The sequence below is a fragment of the Agelaius phoeniceus genome, chromosome 20 (genome assembly GCF_051311805.1).
Source record: "Agelaius phoeniceus isolate bAgePho1 chromosome 20, bAgePho1.hap1, whole genome shotgun sequence".
Classification (NCBI taxonomy): Eukaryota; Metazoa; Chordata; class Aves; order Passeriformes; family Icteridae; genus Agelaius; species Agelaius phoeniceus.
The window spans coordinates 1884998-1904927 of record NC_135284.1 but is presented as its reverse complement, the minus strand read 5'-3'; the positions used below and the strand labels follow the sequence as shown (position 1 = coordinate 1904927).

General features: G+C 42.2%; 1 protein-coding gene across 6 annotated transcripts in view; it reads left to right on the top strand.

The window, feature by feature from the left end:
* The window catches only part of USP32 (ubiquitin specific peptidase 32), a 66978-nt gene that overhangs the window by 1535 nt on the left and 45513 nt on the right, over window positions 1-19930 (top strand). For all 6 annotated transcript variants that reach the window (XM_077188515.1, XM_077188513.1, XM_054647264.2 and 3 more), the window contains exon 2: window positions 18711-18838. In XM_077188515.1, coding sequence (XP_077044630.1) covers window positions 18711-18838 — 128 coding nt within the window. The remainder of the gene's footprint in view (window positions 1-18710; window positions 18839-19930) is intronic.

Sequence of the window (19930 nt, the reverse complement as noted above, 5' to 3'; positions counted from 1 at the left end):
TTAGATTTAAACTCTTACATTGCTTCAAAATCAAGGCACTTGATCTGGATGCTTCATAAGTAGTAAGATTGATTTCTTTGTAATAAGAAATGATTTCTGTGCAGTGAATATAATACTTTTCTTTGTTATTTTTTGGATGTTTTTCTTCTCTATATGAGACCTTCAATTCTGTTTTTCTGTAGGAGACCAGGAAGGTTGTTTTAGGCACTCTGTTATAAATTGATGTTTTGCTAAATAACTATGTTGTTTACTTAACCAGTGAATCACTGTATGTATAAATCAGGCCAGTTATCAAAACATTATTTGTTAGACCATTCCTACTTCCACAGAACCTTGCTGGTACTTGTGGCGTTTCTGTGGACACAAGCAGAGATAATGGATGAATGTAAATGTTAAAAAAAGAAAATCAAATATATTTATCTCCAGTTAGATCTAACACTGTTTCCTGGTTCTTAAATGGTGAGAAAGTTTTGCATTAGGTGGTATTTGTACTGATTTTTCTGCTGGGAATTCTTTATGAGCAATCATTACTGGTTACCTGTATTTGTGCTAATCATTCAGAATGCTATGATTGTATTTTTGAGTCACCAATTTGAATTTCAGTTGTTGAGAATATCTGGGAAAAAATGCTGCTCCTGTCAGCTTCAGAAAATAAGGCTGACTTTTAAGCAGTTTCACTTATTGCAATTCCATTTTGGTAGTAACCAAAGGTTGTGAAGGTGAGGGGAGTTGTGGTTAAAGGCTCACAATATAAATAACTGTAGCTAAAATGTAACTGCTGTTCAAGGAGATGCAAGTGCCAGAGCGGCCTGGTGCTGATGGCCTTTCCCACCCTTGAACAGGAGACAGTCCTGCTGCTTTATTTTCCTCTTTTTCCTTGGCACAGGCAGCTGGCCCTGCTGTGGTGACGTGGCCCCGTGGATGGGTCCTGTGCCCACCAGTGCAGGTCACAGGAGTGTCACCAGCCTCCCTGAGACCTGCCTGCAGTGGAAAGCAGGATGCTATTTTAGACATCTCTTTTTATGAATTTTGCCAATTGTGGCCATCTTATTTATAGTAGCCAGAGGCACAAAGTGGTGTTGCTGTGGGAAAGGTATGAGATGAGAAGTGAGGAGAGCTGTTCCTGACCCCTCAGACCTCCTTCCGAGGATGGATCCTTTGTGAGGAGATGAAATCCTTGGGCAGGTCATTAGAGGTGAAGTCAGAAGTGCTTTGTTCCAAACTGAGCATAAAATTGCCAGTTATTTTATCAAACTGAATTTGAGGTGGCATGAACTGGTACTGTGGCTCTTGAGCTTGTTGCCTTTTTCTTAGCCTTAAGCTCCAACAGCAATTTTCTGCTAAGGGCAGTGCTGCAAGTCAGCCATTCTTGTTTTGGTGGATTTTCCAATGTTTGTTCCTGATTTCCCACTCCTCTCCTAGCACTGAGTCCATCAGGCTGGCTGGGTGCTCTGGCCTTAGTTCTCCTCTGCCAGTCTTGGTACCCAGTTCCTCAAAGAGCTGTCTTTGGGCCAATAAAACTTAATTTAAAAAAGAACCTTTTATCTATTGTATTAGCTCCTGCACTGTCCTGTGTTGTATATGGAATATTTTAATAAGAATTCTAGGAAAGAGATTCCTGTGTGGTACTGGTGGTCAGTTTATTTCAGATCCCTATGGGTTGTGTTTTCCAGTGGCTGTTAATGTGTTCTGCTTCAGTAACTTTGAGAGGATAATCGTAGTCTGAGCATAAATTTATGTAGGTACTTGTGAATTATGAAACTGTAGAATCTGTAGTCAAAGTTTCTGTGAATGCTACTTAGAGCAGGTATAATTCAGGCCATTTCCAGCTAAATTATCTATGCTAGATATTGAGTCAGGGAACCTCTTAAAAGAAATGTTGGTGCATAATCATGGATCTGTCAGATTTGGGCCAGAGAGGAAGGCAGAGTTTTCCTTCTGCTCAAAGTAAGGTAACATTTTTGTTTCATGAATGCACCACATCAGCATGGTCAGTGAGCATAGAATTTGGAGAAATGAGTGACTGCTGATAAATCCATTTAATTGTGTTTGGTCCTGTGCTCAGTGATCTCTGAGAAAAAGAGCAAAATGAAAGCACAGAAACAGTGCTGGTGCTGGAAAACGTGCATGCAGTTAAAATGCCAGCTAACAGCAAGGCAAAACTTGCAGGTGTATCAGTTCCACAGGTTTTGCCTCTGGAGAGTTCATGGCATGGTGGTTTTTGAGGCAGTTTTCTTTGCTGGCTGTGTGTCTCTGACATGGCACCAACTGGAGAACACCAAAGTAACAAAAACCCCCTGTAACCCACAAGGAGCTTGGTGAGTGTGTGCAGCAATGACTAATGTGTGATGGGCAGAGGATAAATCTTGCTAATGACCTTTTGTGTCTTGATTGAATTTGAAAAATAGCTACATTTGTTTTATTTAAATCAAGACAAATATATCTGGTGTCTGATCATTAACATCCTCAAGCGTACAGATGTCATAAATCTGACAAGAGGATGATGGAAAACTTGTGCAAATATATCATCATCTAGTTGAGGCTGTCGATCTCAGCCTGGTGACAAATCCATGGCCCTTCAGCCCATGGAAAACTGCTTTTTATTGCTCCAGATTCTAAAATTAACTTTTTAAATCCCAGCCATCTTTTAGGAAAAACGGTCAGGGAACCATTTTAGTCGTTTGTTCTCTTCTTTCTGTATTCCATGAAGGAGAGTATTCTGCTTTGTTTTCTCTCATAGCTGAAAAGCAGAGCTTGACCATGATAGGGAGGTGAAGGTTCTTTGGGATATGTTATTTTCTAAGGGTACAAACCTGTGCTTTTCCAAGCCTTGACTTTCAGAGGCATGTGCTGAAAATGCCTAGAAGTCTCTCAGCCTTTTTTTTTTAGCTATCAGAATGAATAGAATCCACTGTGGAGACAGTCTAGATTCTACAGTGAGGCTTGTTATGTCAGCCAGTATTTGATGGCTTCAGGGCTCTGTCATATGATGAAAGCAGGTATGAATGCAGAGCTTCACACTTCCTGTTTATAGAGCTGCAGAGCTGCAAGTGGCTGCTCAAATTCACAGAGCAGTAATTATTTCACAACTCTGGCATTCAGTTGTGGTGCTTGTTTTGGGAGGGCACCTCAGCAGGCTCTGCTGGACACGTATTTCAAAGGCAGGAGTGACTGGGGGAATTCTACTGAAACTTCCATGAACTGGTGAGAAGATGCTCCTTAGAATCACGGACTGGTTTGGGGTGAGATCATCCCCTCAGATCATCTTGTTCCACCCCCCTGCCATGGACACCTTCCATGAGACCAGGTTGCTCCAACCTGGCCTTGGGCACTGCTCTGAGCAGCCTGTGCCAGGGCCTCACCACCCTCACAGGGAGGAATTCCTTCCCAATATCCAATGTCACCCCCTCTCTGTCAGTGGGAAGCCATTCCCCTTGTCCTGGCACTCCAGGCCCTTGGGAAAAGTCTCTCCCTGTGTTTCCTGCCAGCTCCTTCAGGTACTGGGGGGCTGCAATTAGGTCACCCCAAATCTTCTCTTCTCCAGGCTGAACCATCCCAATTCCCTCACCCTTTCCTCCCAGCAGAGCTGCTCCATCCCTTTGATCATCTGGAGTGGCTCCAGCAGCTCCAGCTCCTTCTGGATTGCCCCTCAGGGCTGGGGGGATCCCACCAGAGAGGGCAGAATCCCCCATTTCTGCTGCCCACGCTGTGGGGTCAGCCCAGGGCTTGTCCAGCCTCTCACCCACAGCACCCCCAAACCCCTGTCCCTGTAGCTGAGGTGTTGGGAGAGGCTTGGGTGCTAATCTGTGCTGAATTGCAGCCACCACTTTCTCCTTTACCTCAGGTTCCAAGTTTAGGGAAGTGAACTCAGGGGGTTTCAGCCTCTTGCTTAGGACTCCCCACGTTATTTCCTATTGGAAATGAGGAACCGTGGTGGAGTGAACTGAAGTCAGCTAACGGTAAATTTCCTTTCCTGAGGTACCTCTTGTGGTCTTTAGAGGCTCTTTATGAAATACCAGTTGAAAACTTACAAATTAGGGGCAAATATTGCCTCCTGCTTAGGCTGCTGCAAGTGCTGTGGTTCTGTGGGAGCTGATTGCATCCTTTTAGGAGGTTTTTAGTAATTCTTAGATGGTTCCCAAGCATGGCAGCAACTTGGTGATTGCACAAGTGTTGAGAGTGCAGGGAGTGATGCAAGTCTGAGAAAAGAGGATTTAAGAACATAGGTGTTTCATAAATAAGAAAAAATGTGATCATCTTAAAGAAAAAAACCCTCAAAAAGTTGAATTATGATTCAGTAAATGTTGGGAATCCTCTGGTTTCTCACTTCTCAGGTGAATCATGTCCCTAAATAGGAGCAGGCTCCCAACATTAGCTGCAGTTCTGTCCTGTCAGCGAGTTACTGGAGACTCCAATCAAAGCAGGCAGGAAAGCTGCCAGGGGAGTTTAAATAGATATCATTCCAGCCATGGGGCTGGAGGTCACTGGATAAGCTGGACAAATCCTCATTTTGAGTGTTAAATATCTTGATATAAGTGAAAAGACCCCTATCAGGCTATTCTGTATGTAATAAATTTTCTTATCTTGATGTAGACTGAAACTGAGTCCTCCAAACATTTATTTGGATTATAGATTATATGCCTGTGTATCTCCCAGGTCATAAACCTGAGCTTTATTTCTTGGATTTTAATCAATGACATTCGTTGGTTTATAGTTTCTAATCAGTTTCTGGTTTTTCCTCCTGTCACATCAGGATTTTTTTTTTAAATACACATGCCCCAAGAAAGTTGTTGAACTTTCATCCTGAGAGATTTCCAAGCTCTGCCTGGACAAAACCCTCTGGAAGCTGGTTTGAGTTCAGCCTTGACCCAGTTTCAAGCACAAGGGTGAACCAAGTGACCTCCTGAGATACTTTCCAACCTGATAGATTCTATAAAATATTTCTGTTCAGCTTGAATTTTGTGAAGTCTTGTTTTGATGAAGTCCTAAATCTACCTGACAGTGTCCTACAGAGGAAAAAAAAAAAAACCAAAAGGACAAAAATAGAAACTAGGAAGTTGTTCAGTGTGAGATGAAGCATCTCTAATGAAATGTGAAAGAAAAAAAAATAAGAGGGGACTACTTTGAATCCTGTTTACTTGACTTGTAACAGTTTCAGGCTTTCTGGCTGCTGGCTCTGTGGCAGGAATGAAAACCCTCACTCACCCCTTTGCTCTGCTCGAGGGAACTCAGCCCACTGTCTCCTTTCATAAAATGAGCAAGGCATTCAGTGCTTTAGTACTCAAGAAAATGAAATCAGATTCAAAAAATGGGCCTCAGAAGGGATGACAAGGCTGAGAATGAAAAAGAACACAGTAATGTGATGAGGTGAGGCATGAAGTGTCTATTGAATTCTCTAAATTAGGATTATTGTACAACTCCTGCTTTGAGGAGGGACTGGATAGGGTTTTTCTGTATTTAAAAACCCTGATGTTACTAATATCTGTCACTCAAAAAGTGTCACTGTCTTCTGAAAATGGAGTGATCCTTGGTTAGGTTGTGAATTGCTATAAATCATTTTTCTATGGGAGGTCTAATGAGTGCAGGGCTCTCATGACATCTCCATGACTTAGTTATCAATTATTATTAAAATAATCCTGCTCTGTTCTGGTGCAAGAAGAAGCTGTAAATACTGTGAGCATGCAGAAAGCTGATGAAGGAAGGGTAGGACGAGTGTGGCATTTTCATGTTTCTGCCCACTGCCTTTGGTTATTTCCAAGCCTGGTGTAAAGCAGACCTGCCCAGCCGGGGTTTTTAGGGCCTCCTTCAGGGCTCCTCTTTGCCTGATGGTTTCCTAGTTTGAGTTTCTCTATAGAAAAGAAAGTTCTGTGGGTTAATTCTAATTAAGACTTTCAATTCTTAGTCATTTAAAACCAAGTTATTTCTTAATTTGTTCCATTCCTTGAAGCAGGTGCCTTTTCTATAAGTTGTACTTAGTCTGAATTATTGTGAATGTCCATGTGATATTTGCAGTATTGAAGAACTACAAAAAGCATCTTTAACATTTAATTTTCATATGAAAAGGTCATTTACATAATGAGACAATGAAGCCTTTGGGCAAAGATGAATGTAGAAGAAAAATCCATTTAGGTAGATTCTGCCTAAGAGTTTGAAAGGGCCTAATTCACCAAACTTTGAATGCTGGATTATTGCTAGCACTTACTGGAATAAAATTCCCTGCTTGCCTAAAAAGAGTGACAAAATCCTAATGCACATTTTCTTTTGTGATTTCTTCAGGGACACCTTACCTTTGTTAGTGATGACTCCACATCTCATAGGCTGTGTAGCTTTAATGTTTGCAGCTGAGCTGTCTAATAGTAGTTTTCATTTCTTTTTTTATGTAATGAATTTGAACACCTCTGAGAAATGGGGATTTTTATGGGGTTGTATTTACAGCTGAGCAGGGCTGCCATGGTCCCTGCAGGTGGGGCTGGTTTGGAAAGTGCATCACTTTGAAATGCTGCTTTATTAACCTGATGTCAAATCTCTTCTGCATTTCTGATTTTTAATAGCTCTAAACTGAGCTCAGGTCTTGGTTTGACAATAAATGTGTCTGTGTGGGGGTTTTGTAGTAGTTCACCAAATCTGCTTAAAAACTGATGTGAGTTAATCAGAATTTTTCTATGTAGTCTATTAATTGATTCATTAGAATTAAAGGAAATTCCTTAGTTATTTTAGTGTATTACTGGCATGTGCCTAAGTCCTGGAGATGTGAGGCTCTTGGTTTAATAATCTAAAAGTTGAACAGAACCATTTTTCTTATAAAAACAAGGTAACATTTGCAACAGGGTCTTTATTTGGTGTTGAATCAGAGGAGCTGGCTGAGAAGGGTTTGGAGAAGGGCTAACCAGGCAGTTTGTAGTGCCTAGGGTTTATTTGCCATACAGATGTTCTGTAGTGTGGCACTGCTGCAATGGTTCCTAGTGAGTCACTGTGACAGTGCTGTCACCTGTCACAGCTGGGGCCACCTGGCAGGTGCAGCCACAGCCCTGATCTGCAGGGTGTTTCAATCTCCTTTTTGCCTGTCCCAGCCCAGGACAGGCCTCTCCCATCCCACAGGAGGTGCTTTTGAGGTGACCTTGCTCCCCTGGGTGTGTCTGGGGCAAAGCAAGGCTGATGAGGTGCCCGGGTTCCCGTGCCCAGCGCCAGGAGTTCTGTGCCAAGCTGAGGTCCTGGGCCAGGGATGCTCCTGGAGAAGCAGCAGGAGCTGCCCCTCCCTGGAGGGGGAGCACTGGGCTGGGCAGAAGGGAGGCCTGGCTGTGTCAGACTCTGTGCTTGTGACTTTGGGGTGGTTTTCAGTAGTGCCTGAGACAGCCTGGACCTTACAAGGGCTCTGACTTCCCCTGCTCAGAGCTGCAGCCACGGGGCCAGGCAGGGCCAGCTGCTCTGAGCCAGCTTCAGCAGCAGCTACAAAGGCAAAAGGAATCTCTACCATTTATTTGGGTGATATTTTTAAAAATGTCCAAATCCTTTGAAGCTGTTTCACTTGGTTTAGAGTCTGAATTGGGCCCACAAGCTATGAGAGGCAATGTCATTGGGCCAAAATAGGAGAGAATTATATTCTGTATAAAAATGTAGGCTTCATCCTTTGGAAATAAAATCTACTACAAGCCCTTTGGAATATTTCCTCAAAACCAGTGATTTTATTCACATAGTGTCTCTCTTTTTGTCAGCTGGTCTTTCAGTTGTCATCCACTCAGTTTAATTTCATGTTAAGTGTTTAATATAGAATGGATGCTTATGTTTCTTTTGTGTTTGAATGGATGTTCCTTATCTCAAATCTGGTGACAATGGCAGTGCTCAGGGTTTGTGACAGATTCCTGAGCTGAAATATTTTAACAGGAATTTCTGTCTGATTTGAGCTTGCCCTCTTCCAGTTGGAGTTCATTGCTACCACCACAGTTCCTGATGAAGAGTCCTTCCTTCTCCAGCTTCCTTGTAAGCTCCCTTCAGATGCTGGAATTGTTTCAGATGATGAATTTTACTCCATTAGTTTGCAAAATTTGTTCTTTTAAAATTCCGAGACCTTGAATGAAATAAAAAAGTGGAAGAAACACAGAGAGCCCTAAACAGAACAGGAAGTACCAGATTGAATAAGTCTGTGGATGTGGGGAAAAAGAACTGAAAGTATTGGGATAGTAATTAGGAGAACTTGAGTTTTGCAGATTGAATTTGTTCTAAAAATGAACTTGAATGTGGCATCATGAATGTATTTTGGGCTGAAGAAGCACTTCTTTTCAATCCCTGTTTCTAGCTGTTAGGTGTTATCCAGAAGCAAAATCTTACTCTGGAAATTTCCTAGTCTTGTCAGGATTTCTAGCACGTTTCCCCTTGTGATGTGGTACAGTTAAATCCCAGATTTCAGTTTAAAAATTGAAAAAGTGGATTTGTAGAGCTGAAAGAGGCGTGCTCTGGGATGAATGAGCAGCAAAGCCTGCTCTGTGCTGTGCCAGGGTTTAGGGAGGGTTTTTATCAGTGGAACAGTAATGGCAGAACTTTTTGGTGCCTGTTTCCCAATCCTGCAGCCACCACCATGATTTGTCTTGGCCTAAAGAATTAGAATTGCTCTTTTTGCCATTAACCAATTCCCCAGTTCTTTTGTTGCCTGCAATTCAGCGTTGTCTTCTGATCACCTTGGTTAGAGAGCTGTGGTGGAAATGTGCTGTGAGAAGTAATGTTATTTTTCAAATAGTGAGTAGATTGCAACATTGATAGGGCAGAGCAGGAAGAAACCACAACATGCACCAATTCCAGTGCAGAGCACAGGATAAATATCTGCAGAGGCCACAGTGTTACAGGGATAGAGGTTAAAAAGCAGAATAGAAAATATTTGATAAATATAGAATCATAAAATGTTCATAATTTATTATGCAAATGTAGTGCTGCTAATAGAGCCTGTGATGTCCTTGAGGATCTCTTGTGAGTCTCTCAGGGATTCAGGCAGAGATCCCAGCTGCTGCCTCTCTTCAGGCACTGGGGCTCTTTGGTGGGAGTCACTGTGACACCTTTTGGGGCAATGGGCAGGGGGTCACAGCAACCTCTGGAACTGGAGCCATCCCAGCCATGCAGGCTGCTCAGAGCCATGCAGCTGTTCCAGGGTGCTCTGAATGTGCTGGTTCATCCTTCCATGGAGAGCCTCAGGAGGATGTACAGGAATGCTGTGGAAAACGCCAAGCACTGGTTTTTAAAATGTTAAAACTTTAATAGTAATCAAATGGTTATACAAATAGTGATACAATTAGAGCAATAATAATTTGGACAATTTGAATTAGGACAATATGAGACAATAGAGTCAAAGTGTTATGGACAGTCTGGGTACCTTTTTCTGGACAGCACAAACCTGATTTAAAAGGATCCACGTTAACAGAGGATTAACCCTTAAAAACAACAGCCTGTTGCATATTCATACAGCTCATCCATGATGCATAAACTCCATTCAAACACAGGATTGTGTCTGGTCACCAGCAGCTTCCTCCTCTGAATCCCAACAGTGCCTTCGAGGTGGGAAGAAGTTCATTTCTTCGAGGTGGGAAGAAGTTCATTTCTTCTGATAAGAAGAAAACACAATAAATTCTTTTTCTCTGTAAGATTCAGCTGTCCTGTGGCTGCTATCTCACTGCGAGTCTTTTCATTAAAAAAAATATCCTACATAGCACAGTTTGTATTTTAACATTTTGTTATAACCTAAAACCATATTTAACCCACTACTTAAGAGAATTAATACAGCATCACCTTCTAACACAACACTTACAATATTCATTTGAATATTTGCGAAAAGCCAATGATAAAATCCACATTTTTCACATGCACTGAGGAATTCTCTAATGTAAAACTAGCATGGCACCTGCCAGGGTAATCCTAAATATGAATCCTGGGGTGTTAATTGAGGGTTCTCTTAACAGGAGATGCAGCAGTGGGGATGGAGTTGGGAAATAGTAATGCTAATTGTTTGCTATTGTCTGTCAAAAAATAAAGCTCTGATTCAGTTCTTGGTGTTCTACCAACCATGCAATGGGGTCCCAGAACTAAGCACGTGGTGGTTTTTATTTCATTTCTTCCCTCCCTAGCCCAGTGGCTGTGTTTGTGATTGGGCTGGTGTTTTTCAGCCTTTCACAGGTTGGATATCAAGCTTGTCATTATGTGTTTGTAACAGTGCCACAGGAGACAGAAATCTGGGACCTGACACTGAATGTTCCCTTTACAGCTGAGTTTGAGGTGATATTTTAGACAGAGGTGTCCCAGGAGCTGGGAATAGGAGGCTGGAAGCAGAGAGCCTTTTCTTGGCCATATGAGTACACACGTGTGGAGGGTTTGTGCCAGAGCACTTGACTTTCAAGTGAGTCATATTTTTCCTCTGACTTCAGAAATTAAGATGTAGCAATGTATAAATATTTTCTGAATCTCTTATTATTCGTGTCACAGAATGTGAGTGCTGTGCTTTACTGGAGTTGGCTCTTTCAGCTGCCAGAGGCCAACCCTGGAGTGAATATTTGATCCAAACTTTGCCAGCAATCCCAGGTTAGAGCTCCTTCCTGGCCTCTCATCCCCACTGAAGGTGATGGGAAGCTCTGCCTTCCTGTGTAGAAGTTGTAGCTGCTGTTTAACTTTCAGGCTTAGACTATAATTTTTTATTTAAAGAACAATTCATATTACAGCTGTGTTTAGTATCTTTGCTACTGTTGGGAGACAGGATATGAAATATTTGTTCTATTCCAATTTATTTTGTAGCACGGTCCTTATGTGGTGTTTGCATTTCCATGGTTGGCACTTGCTTTTCATTTGAGCAGGGTGTTTATTTCTTGGAAATGAGTTTTATATTGTAATTTTGTGAATCTTAACAAGCATAAATGTCTCGATGATTTTCATGGTGGTAATAAAGCAGAGGCAGCTTTTTTGAATTGTGACAGAAGCTGCTCTGCTCACCTATAACAACAGAAACTTTCAGTGTGTTTGCCAGGAAAACTGATGAAGGGACAGCTCAGAAAAGCAGAGTTAAATTTCTAATCTAAACAGGACTAAGCATTAATTCTAAAACATTCACCTGGGAAATCATGGACAAACCACAGCTCTGAAGGTACAGCAGAGCAAAGGGAGAGCACATCCTGGGAGCTCAGTGGGCATTCCAGACTCCTGGTTCATGTTTAGGCCCTGTTATCTCTTGGAGGGCAGTTCAGGGTTCTCAGTTCTCTGAGATGATGTGTGCTCTGTTAAAACCATTTCAAAACATTTAAAACTTGCCCCCTTTTCCTGTGGGTGGGAAAGGTGACATCCAGGGATGATCCAGGGCTGGGAATTGCTCCTGGAGAATGAGTTCACCAATTCTTTACTTGGTAACAGGAATCCCTATTTGTCCCTAATATTGGGCTTCAATTTACAGTTGTAAAAATGCTAAAATAGATGTTGCTGATCTGCAAGGTTTTGTGAATTTTCAGGTTCTTTCAGGTTTATCCCATGGCTCATATGGATGGACCAGGGAGCTCCTTAAATTAAAATATGGCCAATAAGATTTCCGTGCTCAGATAGTGGGGGGGGATTATTATTATTATTATTATTATTATTATTATTATTATTATCATTATCATTATCATTATCATTATCATTATTATCATTATTTACCATTATTATTACAATTATTATCATTATTATTTTTATTTTTTATTTTTATTTTTATTTCTTCACTGGCTGTTATGTAGCAGTTGCTCTCCACACTGGGCTTACTGGAAGAGTTAATCCAAACAGCACCATGCCCTGATGAAGATAGAGAAGGATAAACCAGGCTGGGAATGCTGGCATTCTTTTGGGAATGGGAGCTGTGAGGAGGAAGCTCTTTGAAGATTAAAAGCATCACATAAATGCTAAGTGTTCATGTTACAGAAAATTGGCAAATGCTATTGTAATGACTAAATCTGCTTGCAGTGCCTGCTCAGGAGATGTTAAACCTTTGATATGCATTGGGGAAGGTCTGGTGGAAGCAGGGAAAGCTTTATCCACAGGGTGAGCCACTGCTACCAGAAACAAAGCATAGGTGGGAGGAAGAAAATACAGCTGGATTGAATAATTCCATTTTTTTTAAATGCCCAAACCATGGTGTTGTTATCCTTAAATTGCTGTTGCTGGTAAATGTGTGAAGCCTTTGTGGAGGTGCCCTGTGAGAACTGAGTGCTTCCATTTCTGATATTCCACTCATGAAAGATTCCTTAGGAGTGGGCTCATTTTTCCATTAGGAAAAGGCAGGAATTCTTAGTCTGTGTTTTCTCCCCAAATATTCCCAAATGGATTCCTTTTTAGCAAGGGTGTGTGGGTGTGGAGGTTGACTTTTTAGTCAGAGCTGGTTCATTTATCTCAATTGGATTTTGCAGTTGGTTCCTCCAATTTGGGGCTGTTCCCAAACACACTTTACTTTCACTCGCACATTTTACCTCTTTGAAGCTTTTTAGTAATTGCTTTGGTTCTTGACAACTTCATAACCACAGCCATTAAGTCACAATAAAGACTAATGAAAAAAGTAATAAAATTTCCATGTATAACTAGGATGAAGATTCCTAAGGGAAATATTGAGCGAGTGATTACAGGGAAGATAATTGTCTGGTTAGAGAATTATATGCCCTGTGAGTTTGATATGGAACCTCAAAAATTGTCACTTAAAAATCAAAATATTGGAATTATGAAAAAACCTGAGCTGGAAGTGAGGAAGAACTTGAGACAGGTGATTTTTTTCCTTGCTTTCTGAAGGATGAGCAAGTTGTCAGTTTTATTAGAATTCAGGTTTGGTTATTTTTAGTGAAGAATAAATGCAATGTTATGCTGATGGTTGCAAATGATTGCTTGCTTTGTGCACTTGTGATGTGCAGGGCTGGTGGGATTTTGTTTTTTAAGGCACTGACTTAGCAAGCTGCTTCTCACCCAGTAGTGACATTGGAAATTCAGATTTTGGGATGTGTTTGAAGGGTATTTGGGGCATTTTGATGCTTCCATTTCTGGGAGGAATCACCGGTGCTTCAGTCAGATGAGCTGCGAAGGTTCTTGACCCTTCACCTTGCCTGACCTTCTTATCCTGTGTTTTCTCTTCCTGCTTGTGCAATGTTTTGTTTCCTGTTTTGGCTTTCAGCACTCTCAATACATCGTGGTTTTCTCCCTCGGCTGGGCTGGTTTGGGTTTTGTGCTGGGAACCTGTGAGCCAGAAGAAATCCTTTATTTTCCTGGAGTCAAATGAAGTATTTCAGCCTCTTGGGACAAAATCAGCTTTTTGCTGTGGTTCCTAATGGCACTGATGGTTTGCAGGGAGCTCTTGTGATTCTGGAGCTGTTTCTGTGTCCAATTAGTTCTACCTGATGTTAATTGGTCAGTTTATAGTAGCCAGGACAGATTAATTCCACTTTCCCCTCAGTTAAACACTTGGAGTTCTGCCCTTTCCACTGATTAAATCAGCATTTTAGCAGTAGCTTGTAGTGCTTTTACCCAATATCTTAGCTCATTTATCACCCATCTGTGTGATGCAGGCTGGGATTTAAATCCATTTCAGAGCTGAGACAAGGCATGGACAGGTTCAGTGTCTGCATGGCTCAGGCAGAACTGAGAGTTCCAATGTTTTATTTGTCACCTTTGCTGCACAGACAGGGGCTGCTGTGGAAAGCTGAGCTTTGGCTCTCAGCCTCTGTTTCTCAGCATTTTCCATCAGTGGAAATGCTGAGAATTTTGAAGGATGGGGGGAAACGTGTTGTAAGGGAAGGTGGTTTTGTGGCTGGCCTGACTTTGCAAATAAATATTAAATAGGAATTTTAAATACATTTATTGTGCTGGCTCTTGATGCATGTGTCACAGGTCAGGTGTATCATATTTTTGTTCTAAGCTGTAAAAACTCCACTAGGCCTGGCCAACCACTCCTTTTAACCTTTAAGCAGAGACTGTGGAGTGTGGAAGTTTTTATATTCCTTTTGTTCAATAGTTACATCATAAAAATACGTGTAATTAAGGAAGTTCCTTCTTACAGTATTTGAATAAAACACTTTATTGAGGTAATTTTTGCAAACCTTAGCTCAGATTCAGAGCCTCTGAGGAAGTATCACAAAATATGCAGTGTAGGTACTTTGAGTAGTGAGGAATTGGCTTTGATGTAACCATTTTCTCCTCTCTTTTTCCAAAACAGGACATGAAAAAGCAAAAATATCAATATTACTTGTATTTAGCCATGCAGTTATGTTTTTATGATGACTCTTAATAATTTTCACTAGCAGCCTGGTAACAGCAGAGCAGCTTTTGCTGAGCCAGGTATTTGCTGCCCATTTTTGGTTTCTTTGTCCTTTCAGTGGGATTTTTGGAGGGGACAGAGGTGATGCCGTACCCCAAACCCCACATTGCTCACAGGGTATTTTAGAACCTTCCCAGAAGGTGGGGGTGGGATTAGAGCTACAGGATGTGGAAAGAAAAAAAAGAAAAAGTCAGAAGTGAACAGAGTTTCTAAAATGAAGGGAGAATGTGGCAGCAGAACTTGCAAAGCTCCCCTGGAAGGGTTGATTTCCTCCAGCTTAGTCTGAGTTTTACTGAGGGAGCAAAACAAGGTTTAAATCTAGAGCTGGACTTGCATAATCTGAGCTTCAGGTACAGTTTTAGTCCAAAAGGAAAAGTCCAGGATGACTTAGTAACAAATATGTGAAAGCAGAGCAGGACAAGGCGGTTCCCAGCAGGGGCCGGGTTTGGAAGGCACTGCACATTTCATTACCTGGATAGATGGGAATTAAAACAAAAAATGTGGAATTGTACATCCACATAAACAGCCTGAAGTTTAAGTAACACTGGGAAACTAAAAATACCCTCAGCAGCTGGTGAGCTGGAGGTTTGTTCCAATTACCGTGAGCAGGGTGACATTTTTAGCTGAGGTTGCGCGGTTTCATTTAAACTTTATTAAACAAACTGGAGCTGCAATATTCCCTGCAGAGCTGGATGCAGCACTCAGCTCCTGCTCAGGTGTCTGCAGCTCTGCTGGAAACCCTGCAGGTGAGGTGGCCCAGGAGCTTTGTGTTAGCAGAGATACCACAGGCACCCTGACAGCCTGGGACTGGCTTTCACTGTGGTGTTGGGAATGGGCAGCTGGATTTTAAGGATTATCACACAGTATCCAAGTACTGAATCTTGCTTTTGTTACCTGGTGGTGTTTGGAAATGGGCAGGTGGATTTTTAAGATTATCACACAGTATCCAAGTACTGAAACTTGCTTTTGTTACCTGGTGGTGTTTGGAAATGGGCAGGTGGATTTTAAGGATTATCACACAGTATCTAAATACTGAAACTTGCTTTTGTTACCTGGTTGTATTTGGAAATGGGCAGGTGGATTTTTAAGGATTATCACGCAGTATCTAAATACTGAAACTTGCTTTTGTTACCTGGTGGTGTTTGGAAGTGGACAGGTGGATTTTTAAGGATTATCACTCAGTATCTAAGGACTGAAACTTGCTTTTGTTACCTGGTGATGTTTGCAAGTGGGCAGCTGGATTTTAAGGATTATCACACAGTATCTAAATACTGAATCTTGCTTTTGTTACCTGGTGGTGTTTGGAAATGGGCAAGTGGATTTTTAAGATTATCACACAGTATCTAAGTACTGAAACTTGCTCTTGTTACCTGGTGGTGTTTGGAAATGGGCAGGTGGATTTTTAAGGATTATCACACAGTATCTAAGGACTGAATCTTGCTCTTGTTACCTTGAAGCAGCCTCACAGTCCAAAGGTCACCTGTGTGCTCTGGAGGTGCAAGGAATGAGATGTGCTGTTCCTTTTGAGCCACTCTCCCTGCAGTAACACTGAGGTAGTGGCACCTGGTAGTGGCAGGTGGGATGTGCAGATGCTTTTTGCCGTGCTCACTACCTCAGGCTGCTCCTGGGAAGTTGTCAGGGTGTGTTTTCCCCTGTCAGGCTGTGAATCCAACAGGGGTGCAGCCTTAGTGCTGTCTCCTGTTCTAATGACAGCAGCCTGGGAATGCTCCTCTCAGAGGTGTTTGTAGACAACTGGCTCCTGGAAGTGTTTGGGGAATCTGTGCCTTTGGAAAAAGTGAATATTCCTAATGAAAGGACTTCAGTCAGTGGAGGAAACAGTGCAGGAGACAGGCTGGTGTCTAAAGGCAGCATGAAAAACCCCTCTGTGTTCTGTGCTGCTTCCTGTGTGTTGGGCTCGTGGAACTGAGAGGGAAAAGGCAGCTTCTGGGGATGGGAGTGTTCTAATTTCTAAAATTATTATAGTTATTATAGTAATAGATGTATTGCTTCGAGAAATGTTCCTTTAATAATTGAAGACTTAGTTTTATTTCCTCTCAAAATGCCATCGTGCTCTATCTCTGTTGAATAATTGGTGCTTTGGTGTTGGGGTTTTGAATTCAAATATTTTGCCTTCCAGACTCATAGTAAACATTGATAATATCTTTGATTTATACTCTGCTCATTTCAGTTGTACTTTCATGTGCATGGATCTAAATGTATAATGAACTTATCTTTACAAAGCTTTGCAGATGATTTTAAATGGGCAGCATCAGTCATTTGAATGGCTCCTGGGGAAGGAATGGAAGTAATTACCTTGCCTGTTATTCCATGACCTTTTTTGTAGTTTCTGTATGCAAACAATAATACTGAGTGGGCTCTGGCAATAATAATTTGCTTTTGAAATGTACCATGGACTGACAGTATCAGTTATCATCCCTGTTAAATACACTGGTGGTGCAGCTCTTTTTGGAGGTCTTGGGAGAATTGCAGGACAAGTCTTGTTCCCAACCTTCTCCTCACCTTGGCTGGCACTCCAGTCACTCCATGGATTATGGCAGATACATTTATATGGCATTTTCCTACTCCTGAGCACTGCCTGGAGTGCACACTGGGCAGTCAGGGTGCTCCAAGCATCAACTTAGCCAATGTTTGTATAGAAACTTCTGCCAAATAACCCCAAACCTGATTGGGTTAAATGGTGGGGACATTAAAGAATTAAGAGAGAGAAGAAACCAGAGGACAGAGTTTATTTTTGTCAAAGATATGTGTGCATGAGCAGGCATATAAAACCTGCAAAAAAAGAGAATAATTCCATTCCAGAACTCCTGTTGCATTTAGTCTAGGATCCAGGTTGTTGGCTTTGCTTTGCCCAAATTACAGATCCAGGAGTTTCCCCTTTCCATGATCCCTGAGCAATCCCAACACTCATTAAATGTGACTTGGGCCTGGTTGTGCTCAAAGGTGAAAGGAGGTGAAGCACCTCCCTCCATCTCCTCCTGCTTTGGGATGTGTGAATGTGAAATAATGGAATTTAAACCCCTTAAAAGCCAGGTAACAGAATGAGACCAGCATTGCTCTGCCATGTAATTACAGCAGGCTGGTTTAGTCAAAGGAGAGATGTGCTAATGATAATCACCACTGTGCTAATTGATAGCTCTGGTGCTGTGTGGGTCACACTTGAGCTTTATCTCTCAGATACTTTGATTTTTTTTCTTTATGGTTAGAAGTATCCAGAATCTGTAATATAATTTGAGAGGAAATATAACCCAATTTCTGTTTTTACACAATTGTTAAGTGGAGCTAACATCTGTTTCAGTGTTGACTTGGATTAAAATTAGGGAGGAATGTTTTAATGCGATTTACTTTTAAGGATTGATTTTTGCTTTTGATGAATGAATTAACTGAAAAGCAGAAGTTTGACTGAGTGCTGGATGAAGCCCTCAAGTGCTCTGTTGTATTTTGGCTGACAAAAAGCTCCACAAGCCTTTGGCCATGGCAGTGTTGTTTGTGTCTGTGATAGCAGGGTAGGGAAAATGCCTTGCTATAAACACAGTGCCCCAGCTCCCCTGTGCAGCATCATCTCCCTGGGCTGCTGCATGGGAAATTGCCTTTTCTGCACCACTCAGGAGCTTCCAGGGCTGCTGTGCCATTCCCTGCAGCCTGGCTTTGGACAGAGGCCTTGTTTTGTTCCACGAGATCCTTCCCTTCTCAAAGACTTTCTTAGAAAGTTGCTTTGTGCCTGTGAAATCTGCCTTGCCAGGGAGCTCCCAGGCCAGGCTGAGTGGGCTCTCATCACATTTTCCACCTTTGCAGGTGTGAACAGCTTTGAACAGGTGTAGCTGGCAAGCAGATTTTGGCTGTGCAAGGGGATCTTGGGGGAAGAATTACATCTAGTCCAACATTTTATTCCTATTAAACCACACCTCACCGTGCTGTCTCATGAGCTTGTGCTGATAAAGTATTTTATTTGTTTTAATACAGAAAGGCAGACTGGTTAATAGATGGAACTGCTTGAAAGATGCTGCTCTTAATAATATTCACCACTGTTGGTTGCAGATAATTTCCCTGGCTTGCATGCAATGCAAAATTGATCATAAAGCTGCCTCATTTTCCTTTGTGTGACAAGAATGGTGCTGAATTTAGAACAAATTACAATCCACTATTGTAGTCAGGAAACTTAGCAGTGAGCAGTTGTTGCCATTGATGGTAACCACAGGTCTGCTTCCCTTCTCTCTTTTCAAGCAAGATTAGATGATTAGATCTCATTTTCCCACTCTTTAGGGGAAATCATGCATTTAATTTCTTGGTGTCTTTTTATTGTGAAGGCAAACGCAAGGAGTGGAGGATTTTCAGATTCCTTGAGCTGTTATCTTTCTGTAACATCTTTATTGACCAATTTGTTTTTTCTTTCCTCTGTTCTCAGTTACAGACATAGAACTGAAGAGGCTCAAAGATGCTTTCAAGAGAACTTGTGGCCTCTCCTATTATATGACCCAGCAGTGCTTCATCAGGGAAGTTCTGGGGGATGGGGTCCCTCCCAAAGTTGCTGAGGTGAGCTCTGAGTTGCTGCTTTCCTGGGGAGCCACAGGCACTGGGCAGCTGCAGCTGCTGTGCACACCCAGATGTTCATGGGTTGGTGGAATTGCAGCTGCTGTGCACATACAGATGTTCATGGGTTGGTGGAATTGCAGCTGCTGTGCACACACAGATGTTCATGGGTTGATGGAATTGCAGCTGCTGTGCACACCCAGATGTTCATGGGTTGATGGAATTGCAGCTGCTGTGCACACACAGATGTTCATGGGTTGGTGGAATTGCAGCTGCTGTGCACACCCAGATGTTCATGGGTTGGTGGAATTGCAGCTGCTGTGCACACACAGATGTTCATGGGTTGGTGGAATTGCAGCTGCTGTGCACACACAGATGTTCATGGGTTGATGGAATTGCAGCTGCTGTGCACACACAGATGTTCATGGGTTGATGGAATTGCAGCTGCTGTGCACACCCAGATGTTTATGGGTTCATGGAATTGCAGCTGCTGTGCACACACAGATGTTCATGGGTTGATGGAATTGCAGCTGCTGTGCACACACAGATGTTCATGGGTTGGTGGAATTGCAGCTGCTGTGCACACACAGATGTTCATGGGTTGATGGAATTGCAGCTGCTGTGCACACACACACAGATGTTCATGGGTTGGTGGAATTGCAGCTGCTGTGCACACACAGATGTTCATGGGTTGGTGGAATTGCAGCTGCTGTGCACACACAGATGTTCATGGGTTGGTGGAATTGCAGCTGCTGTGCACACCCAGATGTTCATGGGTTGATGGAATTACAGCTGCTGTGCACACACAGATGTTCATGGGTTGATGGAATGGTTTCCCATTTTTTCTGTGACATCCCAATGCACCTCCCCTGCCTGGAAATGGTGTTCCAGCCTTGGATCCTGGGTTAGGGTCAGGGATGTGCTCCCAACCCTGCTAATACCTGGTAGATGACCTTGAAGTAAATCTAAATGTCCAGATGTAAATTTGGGCAATTAAAAGACTGGGAATTTGTAACAAGACCATAATAGCAGATTTTATTTACTCTAGAGATGCACTTGCTGTTGGTTCCTTTGAGATTCCATTGGCTGTTACTT